The sequence below is a fragment of the Coenobita brevimanus genome, chromosome 44 (genome assembly GCF_032717465.1).
Source record: "Coenobita brevimanus isolate Jiangsu-jjx chromosome 44, ASM3271746v2, whole genome shotgun sequence".
Taxonomy (NCBI): domain Eukaryota; kingdom Metazoa; phylum Arthropoda; class Malacostraca; order Decapoda; family Coenobitidae; genus Coenobita; species Coenobita brevimanus.
In genome coordinates this window covers 24,742,988-24,762,219 of record NC_136997.1, presented here as the reverse complement: position 1 = coordinate 24,762,219, position 19,232 = coordinate 24,742,988, and the positions used below count along the sequence as shown (strand labels likewise).

Here is a 19,232-nt window from a genome sequence, read left to right as displayed (position 1 = left end):
TTCTGCTTACTCTGTTAATCTTTTCTCTCCGTTGGGCTCCTCCGATCACAACCTTATTACCTTAACCTGTCCTATCACTCTGGTACGGCCTGTGGACCCTCCAGGGAAACGTAGTCTGTGGCATTTTGGAGCCGCAGACTGGGAGGCCCTCAGGCAGTACTTCTTTGATTTTCCCTGGAATGATTATTGCTTCCATGGCCGTGAGCCATCTGAGTGTGCCTTGCGCATTATGGAGGTTATTCTCTCGGGCATGGAAGCATACATTCCTTTCTCATATCCTTTGACTAACGCAAGAAAGCCTTGGTTTAATCACGCTTGTTCTAATGCTGTCCGCAACAAGGAGAGGGCCTACAAAAGGTACCGGAGCCAACCCACCCCTGAATCTCATCATCTTTACGTTTCTGCCCGGAATCGTGCTAAGTCTGTTCTTCGCTCTACTAAAAATAATTTCATCCATACTAAATGCTCTCAACTCTCCAACTCGAATTCTTCCCGCTCCTTCTGGCATCTTGCCAAAAATCTTTCTAACAACTTTACCTCATCATCCTTCCCTCCTCTTTTCTACTCTGATGGTTCTGTAGCTATTTCTTCTACTGATAAAGCAGATCTCTTCGCACAGACTTTCTCCTCCAATTCTACCTTAGACGATTCCGGTGCTGTTCCTCCATCACTTCCCCCCTCTGACTTCCTCATGGCTGACATTAAAATTTCTTCAGTTGATGTATTTTCTGCCATCACTGGCCTCAGTACTAACAAGACATATGGGCCTGATGGGGGGTCCCTCCTGTTGTTCTCAAGAACTGTGCTTCTGTGCTTACACCCTGCCTAGGCAAACTCTTTCGTCTTTGTCTGTCAACTTGTACCTTTCCTTCTTGCTGGAAGTTTGCTCTCATTCAGCCAGTCCCAAAGAAGGGTGACCACTCCCAACCCTCCAACTATCGTCCAATTGCTTTAACGTCCTGTATTTCAAAAGTTTTCGAGTCAATTCTTAATAGAAAAATTTTAAGGCATTTTTCCTATCACAACCTTCTTTCCGATCGTCAGTATGGGTTCCGTCAGGGACGCTGCACTGGCGATCTTCTCACCTACCTTTCAGACTCCTGGTCATCCTCCTTTCGGGACTTTGGCGAAAGCTTTGCCATTGCACTTGACATCTCAAAGGCTTTCGATCGAGTCTGGCATAAATCTTTAATTTCCAAACTGCCCTCCTACGGTTTCTATCCTTCTATCTGTGCCTTCATCGCTAGCTTCCTTTCTGGTCGTTCTATAGTCGCTGTTGTAGATGGCCATCGTTCTTCTCCTAGATCTATCAACAGTGGTGTTCCTCAGGGCTCTGTCCTATCACCAACTCTCTTCCTTTTATTCATCAATGATCTTCTAAGCTGTACATCTAACCCTATCCGCTCATACGCTGATGACTCCACCCTTCACCTTTCCATTCGGTTCCCGCAACGCCCATCTCAACAGTTACTTCAACAAACAAGGGATGAGGCTATGGCATACCTAATGTCTGACTTGGCTCGTATCTCTGACTGGGGTAAAAATAATATGGTTGTCTTTAATGCATCTAAGACTCAGTTCTTACACCTATCAACCCGACAAAATCTTCCATAGGTATACCCACTAATGTTTAATAATATTCAGCTTAATCCTGCATCATCCTTGAACATGCTTGGGGTTTCATTTACTAGGGACTTATCTTGGAAAGATCATATTACATCTCTTGTAAAATCTGCTTCCAAGAGATTGGGTGTGCTAAGCCGACTCTGCTCTTTCTTTACCCCTGCGCAATTGTTGACTCTATACAGGGGTTTTATCCGCCCCTGTGTGGAGTACAACTCTCATGTGTGGGAAGGCTCCCCACATACAGCTCTTCTCAATAGGGTTTAGTCAAAGGCTTTTCGTCTTATTAACTCTCCTCCTCTTACTGACTCCCTTCAACCTCTGTCTCTTCGCCGCACTGTTGCATCTTTATCTCTTTTCTATCGCTACTTTAATGGTCACTGCTCCTCTGAACTGTCTGCTTGCATTCCTCCACCTCTACGACGGGCGCGTAGCACCCGTCTGGCAGCAAACTCTCATCCTTTTTTCTGTCCAACTCTCTAATGCAAGAGTTAACCGTTACTCCTAGTCTTTCATTTATGCAACAGGTCAGCTCTGGAACTGTCTTCCTCTGTCTGTATTTCCTGCTGCCTATGATCTCCAGTCTTTCAAACACAGTGTGTCCAGGCATCTCAAAATGATCGGATCTTGAATTTGGCTCTATATTGTATTTTGTTTTTCTCTTGGAGGGAACTGTTACTGCGGGCTCATGGCCTTTGGTTCCTTCTTCCTCGCATAAAAAAAAAACTCTAATGTTTCGTCCGGGGCTATATTCCCGGATTTCGACGAAGGGTTCCTCGAAGGGAAAGAGGCTAGAGGAGGACTCACGTTGCCCGTGGTCTCTCGAGTGTGTCTGGAGGCCGGAGCCGGGGATCTCTTTCCCCTATTTCACACCTTGGCTGCAGCCGTGAACTTGCCCGGTGTATGGGGTACACCTATAGGGTGATTGGTGTCGCCCTTTCGCCTCGGCAGGGTACCGCCGGCGTGGTGTTCCTCCCGTAGTAGGAGACAAGCCGGAGGGAGGGACATAGAGGCCGCACTCTCTCCAATACGGACTGATCCTACCTTCAGGGCATTCTCTACCCTGGTACGTGCCCCGGCCGGAGCCGAGTGTCTGCCCGTAAGGAAGACAACTACCGGGCGAACTGGTTCGCCCACACGCTGCGGCTGGGTACCGTCCACGGGGTGTCGCTTCCGTAATAGGGAAGTACTAGGCTACACGTACGGCAGCAGGGGCTCCTTACCCTGGTTCGTATTCTGGTCGGAGCCGAAGAACAGCAGGAGAGGGATGCACTAGGGCAACTCTCTCTCCCTGGTGTGTTAAGGCCGGAGCCTGGGGTCGCCTTCCCCTTTTCACACTCTATTAGGCCGTAGCCTAGGTTTATCTGTCTCTTTTTACTTTTGGTTAGGCCGTAGCCTTGGGCCTCCTGCCCTTGGGCCTCCTGCCCTAGAGGGTGTAACAAAGCCGTCAATACGGTGTTACCTGGGACTGATTTAACTTCAGTCCCACCCCTATACTGTCGATCACTGCTCCGCCCGCACAGTAGTTCAGTTCCCCTGATCACCTGGGGTTGGGGCACTTGCGGGGAATAGGGGCTCAGGGCCGTGATGCCCTGATGACCCTCTTGCCCGGGGTCACTAACCTCACCAGTGTGTCCTCCTGGGGTGGTGGTGGGGTGGCGGCTCGGTGGTGGTGTGGGGGGTGGTGAGGTGGGAGGTCCTGCGGCGGGCACGGCGGGCATTTTAGGAACCCCGCTACGCGTTAGGAGTTTTAGGACCGAGAAGTCGGGCCTTTTTCCCCTAGCATTAGAATAACAAAAATAAATTGGAAACGAAGTCGCTGAAATGATACCCGAGAGACTTAACATTATAACTCCCCGGATGCCACAAAACAGTAATTATAATTAAGGAAGTGAGAGACAGGTGCGCGGTAGGTCACAGGTGGGCACGCAACTGCATCGGTGAATCATACCTGCTGACGTCACTCGTGTTCGAAACCTACAGCAAATCAGAACCTTCAGGGAACATCTGTGCTCGATATTTTAATATTATTAGGCACTTAGATGTATCCAACTGGAATCTGCATGCTTTTATTCAGCCTAAATGTAAACAGAGTGTGATTTCTTGTTAATCTACATCTCTTAGTCCTAATATATATATATATATATATATATATATATATATATATATATATATATATATATATATATATATATATATAATTTGCACATGACCGTGCCATAGTTGCAAATATAAGTGATAATACCTCTCCCTATCTAAACCAAGATGTTCTCTCTCTCTCTCTCTCTCTCTCTCTCTCTCTCTCTCTCTCAGCAAAACGCAGTAACTTGGTCTCTCTCGAGTTGCGTCGTAAGTGCCACGCTGAGCTCTTGAGGCACATTATCTAGAGCTGATGCGCAGCCAAATATGGAAGGGAATTTATGGAGCTTGAGTGATTAAAATTATATTAATCAGAGACCTGGTATTCAGCCGTTAGCCTTCTGCTGAAGACTATACAATATTAAGAAAGAATACATGAGCTGTTTTAAGAGTGTAGCATCAACAGATTGCGTCCTACATGTATTCACTTTCTTTTTCCCAGGTCAGCTGTGGGGACTCCAGGGCAATGTCATCATCGAGTTCCAATACTTTCCACCTGCTGGCACTTTACTAATAGTTTCTAAATTTCAAAGCGTTTTCTTCCCACGAAAATATTTGTTATTGTGATTGTAAGGTCAAATGAATAGAGTATACTGTAACGACAACAACACAGGAGAGAAAGTGCGTTGCAATATTTTAAAAAGACGAGGCACTACCCCGCGAGAGTTCAGTCTGGTAGAGTCGAGTGCTGGATAAGCAGTGTGTCAACAAAACAGTGAACATGGCAAGTATCTCGCATTTTATGCCTTATAGCTTGTTGCAAGTGTTTTAATTTGTGCATATGTTATATGTTTAAAGGTGAGATGTGCTATCATTTATGATTTTGCATCTCTTTCAGGCTGCCTTCACCGAGGACCAGATCAACGGTGAGTAGTGGGACTAGAGGATGACTCAGTGTCAAGAGGGTGTGGCACCGGTCACTTCATATTGGCACTCTTAAACTGTGTCTAAGATATGAATTTTATGCTAGTTAACTTTTAGCATAAGCACCTGCAGGTTCGATCCTGACTTGAATATATCATGGGGGTGCGTTGTTTGAGGAAAATGATTACCTTACTGTTGTTGGATTGGTGCTGTACACCATTACCGGTACCGTACACTGTTTCGTAATATTTGTTTATGTGAGGGTAGAAACCATGAGTGTACTTATGCTGCTTCATCTGAATTTTGGAGAAAATTTTTTGGAGCGAGATTTAGGCCTAAAAGCGAAGTTCCATTGTGGCAAATTTACCAAGTAGCTCTCGCCTGATCAGCAAATATTTGGGATGGCAGGAAAGATAATCATTAAGTTTCCCACCGTTTTTGCAAGTATGGTTGTCCTCATTCTTCTGTCCCTATAAGCATTGTGCCAAAACTAATATCAAATGTACTATAGTAGAAAGAATATGTAACCCCATGTCATACAATCTTGGCCCACTAAAAGGGGAGAAGGGGAAGGGGGCTTTGAAGTTTATGATAAATGTAGGGTTCAAATAGTGTCACTTTGTGCAGTTAGTTTTTATGATAGTTGTACTGGGAGTAGTTCATGGCATTACAGGCATGATGCTGGTGTCTGTCTTTCGCAGGTTTTTTAGTGCTGGTATGAGTTAAGAGGTATTGGCCTGATAGGCACTGGGGACTTTCAAGTAAGGTGTAACTTGTGACTGTCCTACATGGATAAAATTATGGGAGGTATGGTGGTGAAGGATGAAACTGCAGAAGAGCTCCCATGCATATTTTTTTTTACGGTTGTATCAACCACCAGTTTTACTTGAAAACTGTGGCAGGCGACCACCTTCCATGTTGGACTTTTAGGTTGATTTGTCCCGAGTTAATCTGTCGGTAATTGGTTACCCTAACGTAATCCAACCAAACCTAACCTAACTAACCTGAATGATTTGGGGATGAAAGGGTCACGGGTCCAAATTGACCTTATTTCCCTCTGTAGGGTGCCACGGCCAGCATCAGCAAATCTAACATCGTTCTCTTAACATGTTATTTTGGGTGTCATGAATGAATTAATCATTCCTTAATATCATAAATGATATTTTCACGGAATCTTGGCGTTATGAATGAATTTACGATTAAGAAAGATAATCCTTGTCATAAAATTTTAATAATTTGTTAAATGGAGCTCTCTTGTGGTATGCCCAAGGTGAAGTCCCCAGTTAGGTTAGAATGCACCGACACATTCATGTCACGAGGTGGTATATATACACTGTCGCAGGCATCTGAGGCAGTAGCTAACTGAAAATTTTGGACAAACCGCAGGAGTGCTTCCTCTAACAAGTGATGAAAATTTTATTGCAAGTATTATCATCTATAAATGTAAATTCATTTGACACCCAGATTCTGCAGAAATATCATTTGTGTTACAAAAGATTGTATAATTCATTCATGATGCCCAAATTCTGTGAAACGGTTATGCAAAAGCATAAAGTTTTGTTGATGTTCTCAGTGGCGTCCTACATCAGGTAATGGGTTGATTTGAATCTGAAACTCATTCATCCCTAAATCATTCAGGTAGCTTAGGTTAGGGTAAATTAAGTTTGATTTTGTTGACTTAGTTTTCTGTGGTAGGTGGTGGCGACCATCATCCACTCACTTGATGTAGTGCTGCCTACTTCGTCCTTAGCCTTTATCATTCTTTTTCTGTGCCTGCTCTCCTCTCTTCCTATTTCTCCCATCTTTCCTGTCGCCTCTTATTGCTTTTCTTTCCTTTGCAGGTGGCTTTACATTGAGTGACAAGCCAAATGGTTTCCTGTAAGCCAAGGAACTATTTACAGCGCTGGGTGGTAACCATATAACCATGCGTGCTCTCCACGTGTCAACAAGTGGGTTGGTGGAGGGTTAGTGCCCCTCCCTGTAAAACAAATAACTCAAAGTCAAATGGCCACCCCTTGCGGGATTATGGCGTCTGGCGATAGATAGATACAGTAGGTTTAGTTTTGGTTAGGTCATATTAGATTATGGTAAGTTAGTATGGGTGAACAGTTAGTGACGGATTGACTTTGGAATCGAATCAGCCTAAAGTCCAACATGGCAGATAACTGCTTGCCACAGTTTGCATGTACAGTTGGTGGTTTTTTAATTGATATCTCAAAATTAAACTTTTTTTTTTTTTCCTCAATTTTTTAAAGCTGTCTTAATGATAATTTCCTTATAGTTTGTTGAGAAGAAAATAAAATTATATACAGTATAGATTTTATATGCATGTGAGCTGTCCTGCAGTTTCATCAAAAAATTTTTATTAAAGTTTACTTCTTGTAAGTGAATGGTTATGGATGATTTTTTAAATTTATTTACCAGCAGCAATATTTAGAAACAGAAAAATGATAAACTGGAAATTCATGCCAACTGGTATTTCAGAGGTATGGAAAGGGGTGGGGAGTGATCTAGCTACCTAAAAATAGAAAATTATTTGACAGTAGCTGTTCAGCACAATAGTCGTCCCTCACAGTTTACAGATTCTCGATATCAGATATTAGTTATTCAATTGTTAATTGCCCGTAACTAGTATCTCAGACTACATTAGGTTTAAATGTATTTTGGAATTTTTAGCCTGTGCTGTTAAACCATATGAAGATACCTTATAAACAAGTATATTAAAATGTCTGCTGATGTTTTGGGGTACCGGTACCCAGTACAGTACTGTGAAGGGTATTTAGGCAGTCACATAAGAAACTTATGGCTGTATGAGCCCCTCAGTAGGGGTTTCGTTATTCTTGGAAGTTCCCTGTTTATAGGGGTCTGTTTTACCCAACTGCAGTGAATAGTGAGGGACAAATGTAAGGCCTTTTTATATATTGTATCTTCCAATGCCATGTCCCGAATTTTCAGTACTTTCGTATGATGACTGATTCTGAATTAATTTTTTTAATGTTACAGGTACTCACATGTTTTTCTAATCACTCTGTTTCTTCCCATTCAGAGTTCCAGGAAGCTTTTGGCATTTTTGACCAGAAGGGTGATGGAAAGATCCAGGTATCTCAGATAGGAGAGGTTCTTCGTGCCCTGGGCCAGAACCCCACCGAGTCTGATGTAAAGAAGCTCTCACACCAACATAGGCCAGGTCAGCAGCTGAATCAGGCAGTCTGTACAAATCATTGTTATGTAGTATTTTTTGTGTGGAATAGAAAATGAGTAGGCTGTAGAGACTGCAAGTGGTCTTCATGGGAGTTAGTACCGACCTGCAGCGTTCTCTGTGGGTAGCTATGAGCATTATGATATTCTGTAGCCTAAGGAGCTTGAAAAGATGAAAGCAGTACAAGGAAGACAATAAATATACATGTATGAGGGTTGCTTGGGTTGGTTGGGATAATATATAAATACTGTATTTAATTTTGAAAGGCATTGTACACTCACACCAAAAAGTATCGGTGCGGTACCAGTATATGTGTTAAGTATTATGACATGGAACAAAGGGAACTGGAAATTGCGACTCTATCCTCCCACACACAGGCATCCCAGACGATAGATGACAGCTATATCAGATATAATTCTTGTGTCCTTCATAATGAGTAGGAAATGGCCATAAATGTTATAATATATACAGGTGTTAACGGGCTGTCAGTGCTGCATGGTCAAATCATTTCGGATGGCATCAGACCCGCAGTGCACTGATACTTTCTGGTCCAAGTGTACACTGGATTTTAAAAAGTATCTTGCAGGAGGGGTCCAGTTATATCCTGAATGATCGTTATAACTCCTGATGTTCTGAGGTATTTTATCTGTTGTCATTTGAATACAGTAATCCCTCGATTATCTGATGTAATAGAGAAAATGGCATGTTTTAGAAGTGGGTCCATCCTGATAATGGACTTCTCCCCTGACCCCCCTTCGTCTATCTATCTATCTATTGCCAGACGCCTCAATCCCGTTTGGGGTGGCCACAAACAAATCGCCTCCAAGTCGCGCTGTCCCCCGCCATTTCACTGCCCTGCTCCCAACTCACACCCCCCTCTCTCATATACCTCTCCACCCCATCCCTCCATCTCATCCTAGGCCTCCCCCCCCTTCGTACATATTCTAAATTTGAAAGCCATTGTAAAAGGCCCACTACAGCACATAGCACAACACTTGTTCCTGTTGTTTAACACGACTCTATCTGGTCAAGCACTAAGCAAACCTATAAACCACAGCCAAGCAAGTACCATGGTCAAGCTAACCATCAGCCACAGACAAGCAGTCACCACTGCAAGACCATACCCTGCAGTGACATGAAAAAAAATGGCCACACAAGAAAAATGCATTGGGCACACACAACATAATGGTAAAATGGAGTAAAATCATGGTAAAATAGAATAAGTCATGGTACAGCACAGTAAGCTAGAATAAAATCAGCGTCAACACTTACAATTCCTTGCAGGGCATCGTGCTGAATAACCTGCTAGCTTCTTGACTTTGACTGTTACACTACCACTGGCAAAGCTGTTGCACTGCACAGTACATCCCGTGTGGTCTAGTTGCGTACCCTGATGAGTCTGGAGCAGGTAGGGACCAACCACAAAAGCCACCACGTGAACTGCCATAATAACTGTTCGAGGGGAGCTGTTCACTTCGCAGTTGCTGGATGGGAACTGGGAATGATTGAGGGGGGTCTCTAGCAGATGCTGGGTGAACTGCTGAGCCAGACAGCGCAGTGCCATTGGGCTACAGTACTCCGGCCTGGGTGGGCGAAAATGTTCGCGCAATTGTAATTTCCACCCTGACTCAAGCATTTTGTCCAGATAAAATGAAAAATGTACGTATAATGGTTTAATACGGCCAGATCACAGTGCCTGGGTAATGGATTGTTCAGATAATGGACATCCAGATAATGGAGGGATTACCATGTATATTTAGGGTGGCAGGTCAAGTGAAGAGAGATAATCGTGATATAATAGGTGAGCAGTGTGCGAAGAATGATGAAGGAAGGGTAGTGGTGAACAGTGAGGATATAAAAGATGCATGGAGAGAGCATTATAACCGGTTGTTGAATGAGAAGTTTGACTGGGACAGGGAGGGTTTGGAGCCAGCAGATCCAGTGTCTGGCCCTTGGCCTTTGATACTGCTACTGTGAGTGAGGCAATAGGCAGGATGAGGGTGGGGAAGGCAGCAGGTGTGTCTGGGTTGACTGCCGAAATGTTGAAGGCCGCAGGCGATATAGGGGTGAGTTTAGTCACTGACCTGATTAATTGGATTATTTATGAGTGTGTTGTCCCAGATGATTGGCTGAAGAGTGTAATTGTAAATGTGTATAAAGGGAAGGGTGATGCCCTGGAAAGAGGAAATTATAGATGTAAAAAGCTTTTAGATCAGATAATGAAGGTAATGGAGAGAGTTTTAGAAGGTATAATTAGAGAAAGAGTGAATATTGATAAGATGCAGTTTGGGCTTATGCCAGGTAGGGGGACCACTGATGCTATATTCATTGTTCGACAGCTTCAGGAAAAATATATTGGTAGGAGAAGGGATCTTTATTTTGTTTTTGTTGATTTGGAAAAGGCCTTTGACAGAGTCCCTAGAGAGGTGGTGAAGTGGGCAATGAGAAAGCTTGGCTTGGAGGAGTGGCTGGTTAGGGTGGTTATGGCTATGTATGTGGGTGCTCACACCCAAGTAAGAGTGAATGGAGATTTAACTCTTTAACCGCGGGTGTCATCTCAGAATGACACTGCAAAAACTGGACCAAACCGCGGGTGTCATTCTCGAATGTTTGTGAATATTTTGAATACCCCGCGTTTTTTCCGTGCGCCAATTGTTTCAAGGGAGAGTAGCTATTAAGTTCTTTCACTCCAGCCGACCCCCACCTCCCTCCTCCCACCCCCTGGGCCCCCACCTCCCACCCCCCGGTCCCCCCACCCCACCCCTGACCAACACGCATCAGTATCTGTCCAGCTGTGTGAGTGACAACACCGCTGATGTGGCAGTGAAGTGCAGGCAATTACAGTGCCTTTTACCTGCCTCAGTGAACACAGAGTGGGTGTTTATCGTATGTGCAGTGTTCATATATGTTTATAGTATTATTATCAGAATGAGGTTGGCATTTGGTAATGGTGTGTGAGCGAAAAATAGTGATTACAACACCGCTGATGTGGCAGTGAAGTGCGGGCAATTACAGTGCCTTTTACCTGCCTCAGTGAACACAGGGTGGGTGTTTATCGTATGTGCAGTGTTCATATATGCTTACAGTATTATTATCAGAATGAGGTTGGCATTTGGTAATGGTGTGTGAACGAAAAATAGTGATTACAACACCGCTGATGTGGCAGTGAAGTGCAGGCAATTACAGTGCCTTTTACCTGCCTCAGTGAACACAGAGTGGGTGTTTATCGTATGTGCAGTGTTCATATATGTTTATAGTATTATTATCAGAATGAGGTTGGCATTTGGTAATGATGTGTGAGCGAAGGTGATGGTGTGTGAGCGAAAAATAGTGATTTTAGATCGCTCACTTCTAACGGCACTGCCCATCCAGTGATAGTCAACGAAATCATGAAACCTACATCATTGCAAAGCCGAAGGTTAGTACTTTCTAATGGTACCTTATTTTTTGTTCTAGATTAATTCTGTGCAGAGTTATAAAGGTTTAAAGTTTGTTTACATTTTGGCTGAAACCCCCGCGGGAGAGGCCAGTCGGGGCAAAACAATACCCGCGGTTAAAGGGTTAAGTGATGAGTTTTCCGTGAATGTTGGTGTGCATCAGGGGTCAGTCTTGAGTCCCATGTTGTTTATCATGGTACTTGAAGCCCTTTCACGTGACTTTAGAAACGGACTCCTGTGGGAGTTGTTGTATGCTGATGATTTGGTGTTGATTGCAGAGAACGAAAGGGAGGCGGAGGAAAGGTTTAGGAAGTGGAGAGATGGTATGGGGCACAAGGGTTTAATGGTAAATGTAGATAAAACAAGTGATGATATCTAGGGTTGGTGGCGGTACTGTCAAAGACAAGGGAGAGTGGCCATGTGCAGTTTGCCACAAGGGCGTGGGAAGTAATTCTATCTTGTGCGGTGTTTGTGATAAATGGGTGCATAAGAGATGTAGTGGTATCAGAGGTAGACTGCGAGATAATGCTGATTTTATGTGTACGGCATCTTGGGGAGAGCAGGTGGAGATTGTCAGATGTGAAAGAATTGAACTTGCTGGTGAATCTCTTGAGTGTGTGGAAGAGTTTTGGTATTTGGGAGACATGTTGTGTGCTGGAGGTGGGGCTGGAGCTAGCTCTTTGGCTAGGGTGAGAAGTGATTGGAAGAAGTTCAGGGAGTTCTTGCCTCTCCTGACATTGAGAGGACTCTCCCTACGTGCTAAGGGGTCTTTATATGCAGCATGTGTTAGGAGTGTAATGCTGTATGGTAGTGAGACCTGGGCAGTGAAGGAGGAAGATATTTGCCGGCTCAGACGTACAGAAATGACAATGATTAGGTGGATGTGCAGTGCGTCCCTGAGTCTAAGGCCTGGAGGGGCTGGGTTTACAATGGAAGAGTTGAGAGGTAGGATGGGACTGGAGTGTATTGGTGTTGTGATGAGGAGAGGTAGATTGAGATGGTTTGGACATGTGGAGAGGATGGGGGATGATAATTGGGTGAGGAAAGTGAGAAGTGTTAATATTGGGGGTGGAGTTGTGAGGGGTAGACCGAGAAATACATGGGACGAGGTCATTAAGTGTGACCTCAGGGTTAAGGGACTGAACAGGGAGGCTGCAATGGATCGTGCAGCATGGAGAGCCGCCATTAGGTGACCAAGGCCGACACATGCAAGCATGTTGGAGCCTCTAAAAACGAAACGAAACGAAACGTGCTGACAGTACTGACGAAGAAGTATCAGGCAAAAGATATAGCTTCCATCCTTAAGAAACCAATTGTACAGCATAGGGTAAAATGATCTGGAATTGTGCAGTAGCCATTGTCTGTAGGGTCAGATTGTTTCACACAAATTATGCACTGATACATTCTTGATCCAGTGTTCATGCTTGTTTTTGTCAACCTTGTTATTTGATCGCATCTCTCTCAGGTAATGTTTCTGTTCAGTCTGTTAATCCTTAGGTCATATAGTAGAACCCTGTCCCAGATCTTCGTAGATCTTCCCCTTGATGCTGTACCGACCACATATTTTCTCCAAATTTTCATCCTTCATTTTCTCCACGTCTAAACTGCCCTAATCTTACCTTACACATCACAGCACCATTGCCTTCATTTTTCAGCCTTTTATCAGCTACTCATTCACAATTCTCCCTTTTGCAGTTCTCGCCATTCCTAGAAGCAGCACACATTAATCTGACCATATGTACACCTGATCCTGAGCACATCCTCCTTTATTGGCCAAGTTTCACTATCATGAAGTAGGACACATTTCACACTTGCAGCATACAATTTTTCTGTAATGTAACAAGCTAAAGAAATAAGTCCTCTCAGTGTTAAGAGAGGTAACAGTTTCCTAAGCTTCTTTCATGTACTGGTACTCATAACCCTAGAAGTGGGGCTAGCTTAGGCTCCTCACCCCCTCTTCATCGGCCATAAGAATGAAGGATCTGTATACATCCCAGTAAGAAGAGTGTATTGATTCAGAGGTAGAAAGTATGGTATTTTTTCGTATGAGAGACAGGCTGATTAGCATGGTGAAAAGGATTTTTATTTGAGAAGATGTAGTAGTATGGGTGTGGAAAAGATAGTTTGGTGTGGTAGTATGTGTAATGGAGTGATGAGAACTAAAGGTGCAATCACGAAGTAAAAGAACTGGCAGAAGACAGTGGGTGACGTGGTATGGTATGGAGTGTGTGAAGTTTTTTTTTTTTTTTCTTCACTGGAACAGTTCTACCCACTCTTTCTGAGATTGACCTGCTTGTAATCAGAACTCATAGTGTGGATGGCTGTTGCCCTGTGAGATGGAATCTGGTTTAACCCATGGATTGCAAGCCACAGCTTAGGCTGGATAGCGTCGTTTTGTGGGCCACAGCTCGGGCTGTGCTGGTCATCATCACTGTAAACAACTCGACCCCTAGCAAACTTACGCATGGCGCAATGCAAAGACAGAGAGAGAGAGAGAGATTTTTTTTCTTTTCACCAGATGATGCCCTGGATGTTTAACTTCAGGTTATAAAAAAAAAAAAAAAAAAAAAAAAAAAAACTTTCCTTTTTTTTTGTGCACCATGGGGTGGGAGAAAAAAAGTAATTGTGCAATCCACGGATTAATGACAGGTTATGATTTTTACAAATTTTGATGATATTTTAGACTAAAATTGTGTGTTTAGGTTGATTTACAAATTGTTTTTAGACTTAGATTAATGTGTTTTAGCCATAGGTGGGGTGAACGTCATTTTGGGGTACAATTTACTACACTTGATTTTTTCCAGACATATTTGACGACTTTCAGATTTTATTGTTGATTTAGTGAGTTATTTACAAGTGTTAGGTTTAGCTTCTTTGACAGCTGTTAGGCCATTTAGATTGGCTTTAAACTTGTTTTGGGGCTCATTTGGGTGGGTTTTGGACTTGATTTGAGGGGAAACCTAAGGCTGGTAAACACACCCCATTACTTTACATGTTAAAAGTACCCTGATATATGATACCCAGCCTAACGATGGGGTTTTACCTAACCAAATACATTATTAAACTGGGGTATGCCTGTACTGATTATCCAGTGTGTCATTACAGATGAAAGGATCAGCTTTGAGGTGTTCCTGCCCATCATGCAGACCATCTCTCGCCAACGCCCGGTTGATACAGCTGATGACTTTATTGAGGGACTCCGTCATTTTGACAAGGATGGGAATGGCTACATTTCCTCAGCTGAGCTACGCCATCTCATGACACACCTTGGTAAGGTTTGCAAGTGATAGGCTAATTCAGCCTCATTTTAGTACATTTTAACTCTGATGAGCCATATCTTGCTGACTTATATAGGAAATTACAGACAGACTACTAAGTGAATTGGTTCATGTTTTCCATGCCCAGAACCCAGCACAGTAAAACTAATCAGGACTATATGGCTGTGTGATATGTTAGAGATTTAACCCCTTATGGGCGGGCAACTTGTCAATTATACGACCGTGTGGGACGGCATATTTTCGGAAAAATAATGTATCAAGGAATAAGCCTAAACATGCATAAATTGATGAAAATATATAAAAAACAAAGGCAAGGGGTGTTACGTGCGTGGTAATACGTCTCTGCTGGCTGTGGGAGGAGGAGAGGAGGAGCAAGGGAGGAGTGCGAGCAGGCAGCTTATCACCAGGCGTGCCTGGGGCGAGGCTAGCAAACTATTCACTCGTTTGCTTGCTCTTTACCACTGAACACTATATTTATCATTTATGCATTCTTTACACTATTCATTGACATCTTAATTTTATGTATGTGTTTTCTATTATGCTTGAACACTTATAACAAAACCTACGTATGTATATACTATTTTACGTGAACAATAATAACACTACAACTTATGTACTGTATGTATATTCTATTTTACTTGTTTCAAGGCTTGGGAGAGTAGAGGACAGGACAGTAGGTGACAAAGATGCCTTATCACCCAATTTCACTAATAAATTTGGTCCGAAAATGGCTGGACGTTGTGTAACGTCGCCTGCTTCCTCACACACGGATGTTATGTAACGTCACCTGCCTGTTAGGGGTTAAATAAAGTTTATTAAAAATTAAAGGTAATGCAAGTAATTTAGAAAGGAAGGTATAATGGTATGATGTTTGGCAAGAGTTTTTACTGCTTTACCCGATGTCTGTTTGGTGGAACAGACCCATCAACAACAGTTAAGCAGCTGCTTCTGTGGGCATCCTACAGGTACAGTACAGTATATACACCAATTCAGGAACTGGCTTTCCCTTATGGTAGATGGCACATCGTAGTATGTGAAATAAGCTGCAGTAGGATGAAGCTCTAGCCCAGATTTAAGTGAATAAATTATACAGCAATCTCTCATTCCACACTTTATAGTCAGCTTTTAACACTTTCAGGATTCTGTGACTCACTTTAGGCTGAAAAAGTAATTTGGCATTAACTGGAGTACCGACCAAAGTTAAGTTGACCTTGAGAAGGTTAATGTCGGCAGTGCAATATTAACCCTATTGGCTTCTGTGGCATAAGCTCATTTCAGTTAAATTGTCAGGTATTTTGGTTGATTAGAATACTGGAGGGGCAGATGAGGAGGGATGAAGTGGAGAGATAACAGGCATGTACAAGAGGGGGATATGAGTTGGAGGGAGGGCAATCAATGGCAGAGGCCAGAGTGATGTAGAAGTGATTTGTTTTTGGTCATATCTTTATGGGATTAAATTGTCTTGCAGTAGATAGGTAGACAGAGAATGCTGGAGATGTCCCATGGAAGGGTCAGTGACCTGCAGGTAATAGCCATGTTGGTAATATTCTTTCACCCCTATCTCTCGGAAATAAAGAGTATTATACAGTAAAACCCTGATAGAACGGACTTCAATAGACTGGAATTCACTTTTATCAGAATCAAGGAGCTACCGGACTAAATTCCTATGCTGTTCTGTATATTGGAAAAATCCAATAAAGCCAGAAGCAGTCCGGACTGCCTGACTGCTTCAGCTATGTTCACCACAATAAGGTAAAGAAAAGTCATGTTTATCAGTATACAGTACAGTATTATTATACATATTATAACATTTGATTAATATTGTGAAGTTATAGCACCATACAGAACTGCAGTGGTGGTCAAAAGTTTAAAAACCATTAGAGCGATCCGGACTAATGTCTGGTATATCAGAAGAAGTCCGGGTTAGGAGGGGCAAGTCCGGATGTCGCTTTTATCAGAATTTAGCATTTTTCGGAATGGCATGGGCCCCAATTAGTCTGTTATAGTGAGGTCTTACTGTAATCACTTCCATTGCTGATTTTATATGTTTTTTCCCCTCTGTAGCAGCAGTAATTGACTGTTTGTACATTATTCTGTCAAATTTCCTTTTGCCTCCAGACCCTACCTCATCCCACCTTGAGGTTGGAAAGGAGGTCTGGATGATGATGTTGATTTTTTCTTCTTTCCAGCTGTATTTTACGTAGTTGTACGTAAGGAGGTCTGGATGATGATGTTGATTTTTTCTTCTTTCCAGCTGTATTTTACGTAGTTGTACGTAACCCCTTCCCGGTGATGATGTATTTTTTATTGTATTTTTGCCCTCAGCTGACTTTGTTTATCATAGAGGTGACTTCTGAATTGGGGTGGGTTAAAAATAGCCTCCATTAGTCCTTTCACAAGATGTCTCCCAAATCATGTGGTATTAGCAAAAATAAAAATACCTGGTAAGGGCATATTACTGTATCGGATAGGTCAATCAATAGCTCTCAGATCAGAATGGGCTGTGGATTTCATGCTACGGTTACTGTTCAGAAGGTGGCCAAAAGTTTATTATGTAAAGTACCACCAGCGGCATTGATTGATCTACCCTTAAATGTTCTGGTCTTTGGTAGCTTTGCCCCAGACCCCAATGCTCCAAAAGGGGGAAGTGTGAGATTGACTGTTACTACTGTTATCTCTCATGTTTCTGTCCTCAGGTGAGAAACTGACTGATGAGGAGGTAGAGCAGCTCTTGGCTGGGCAAGAGGACTCACAGGGCAATGTGAACTACGAGGAATTTGTACGCCTTGTTCTCAATGCCTAGGCCACCCTGGTGCTATTGTACAAGAAGTATCTAACTACCTAGTGCACTTGTTTCACCTTGTTTTCTATAATATTCCTTCACCTGAACCCCTTCATTGCAATGATATATTAATTGTGCTACCTATGGAGAATTTTATTCAACACTGGAATGGTGCCTGGCAGTGAGTGGGTTAATGAAGGCTACATCTAACCCCCTCAATTCAAAAAGTCTCTCAAGCAGTATAAAATCGTCTAGTGGTAACAAGAACAGAGTACGTCATGGTATTGGAGGGGTAAATCTCGTGGAAAGCCATTAACCTCGCACTGTCTTGGGCACTGATACCCTTGTCTGTCACCTAAGATTGACCATGTCTTCCATGTGAAGGTGGACTGTCTGTACCAACTTTTTTAGGTTGCCATATTCTTACCTGTATAACCTGCTCTGACTGCTGACAGTTTACAGATGATTATATTCAGTTAAGGAAAGACTGTACTGGAGGGGTTAAATATCGCCTGTGTTAACTCATTTAGTGCTGTACTAGATATCTTTACTATGTTGAATATAATTATCTTTTTATAAGCCAAAACAAGTGACTAATAGATCATAGAGGTGAGGAGGTCAAGTCTACTGATTGTCTATCCATTTCATATTTTCACCATGCTTGGGTCCCGAAATCTTACCCCTTCTTTTTCGTCAGCCATCTTGCCAACCATCATTTGGGTGGTCTGCACTTTTTCCTGTCTTATTCTATTATTTATTATTTAAACAGTTTTAAATGTTACCCATCTTCATAATACATTATTTTCAGATCAATTTTTTCCCTGTGACCTTGCTATATTATGTAAAACTTGTTAATACAAAACTATATTATTTCTACTTCCCTTAGAAGTGCATATATAGAGTATTTTGTACTTAGAAACTACCATTTTGGTAGGCTTTTTTAATGCATACTAATGATATTTTACTTTGCTTGGTAATTTCTTGTATTGCTATATATGATGCCGAATGTATAGCATATATATTTACCTTTCAAAAAGTAAATGAAATGTTTCACCTGCTCTCTGTTTATAACTGAAAATTTATACTTGCATTCCATGGCCAAGAGAGAAGGTATATACATGTGCCTATAATATTTGTTAGAAAGAATAAAGTTTATATGAAGAGTACTTGTTTATAAGCTTTATATTTTACATTGTTAGGATTCAAGTAAAGTGATTCTTTATAGATGCAGAGGAGAGAAGTCTGTTGGTAATTGGGTAGAGGACATTTAGCTTAGAGAGTATGGTTGTATGGAGAGTCATCATCATCATCATCATCATCCGGACCTCCTTTCCCACCGAAGGGCAGGGTGAGGAGTAGCAGTGTCCAGACAGCATGAACTTGCCCAGTCCAAATAGGCCACACTTCCATTCACTCATCATTCAAGCCCCTGGAATCCTGGCTTTACCGGATATGCCAAAAAACATTCACCACATTCTGCAGCTTCACACAAACGTATCCAGTTGAGTCAATCTGGACGCTGCCATGCTCACAAGGGGTGCCAAAATCCCTGATCATGCATTTCTCCTCACAACATTCATCCAGCCAGCTCAATCTCTTGTCAGTTCCCTTGTCTCACCAACTTCCAAACCTCTCTTCCTCAAACACTCATTCACCACATCTCTCCATCTTCTCCTTGGCCTACCTCGCCTCCTCCCTCCTTCAAATTCACTCAGGTAAACCTTTTTCACCACTCTATTGTTATCTATTCTTTCTACATGACCATACCATCTCAGGACACTCTCCAATTCTGGTGTCCACCGACTTCTTCACTCCACATCTTTCACGAATCACACTATTTCTTATCCTATCCACCCTCTGTACTCCACATACATTCTTCAGCAGTCCCATCTCCACTGCTCTTACTCTTG

The 19,232-nt window shown here is 42.7% G+C and overlaps 1 protein-coding gene across 1 annotated transcript; it reads left to right on the top strand.

Moving 5' to 3' along the window:
- The first annotated feature begins 4,421 nt into the window (after positions 1 to 4,421).
- Positions 4,422 to 18,488, top strand: Mlc-c (Myosin light chain cytoplasmic). The gene is made up of 5 exons (XM_080271079.1): positions 4,422 to 4,486; positions 4,601 to 4,628; positions 7,673 to 7,813; positions 14,368 to 14,532; positions 17,237 to 18,488. Exons 1-5 carry the CDS (start codon positions 4,484 to 4,486, stop codon positions 17,341 to 17,343), a joined length of 444 nt encoding a protein of 147 aa, XP_080127205.1. The 5' UTR covers positions 4,422 to 4,483; the 3' UTR covers positions 17,344 to 18,488.
- The last annotated feature ends 744 nt before the right edge of the window (positions 18,489 to 19,232 follow it).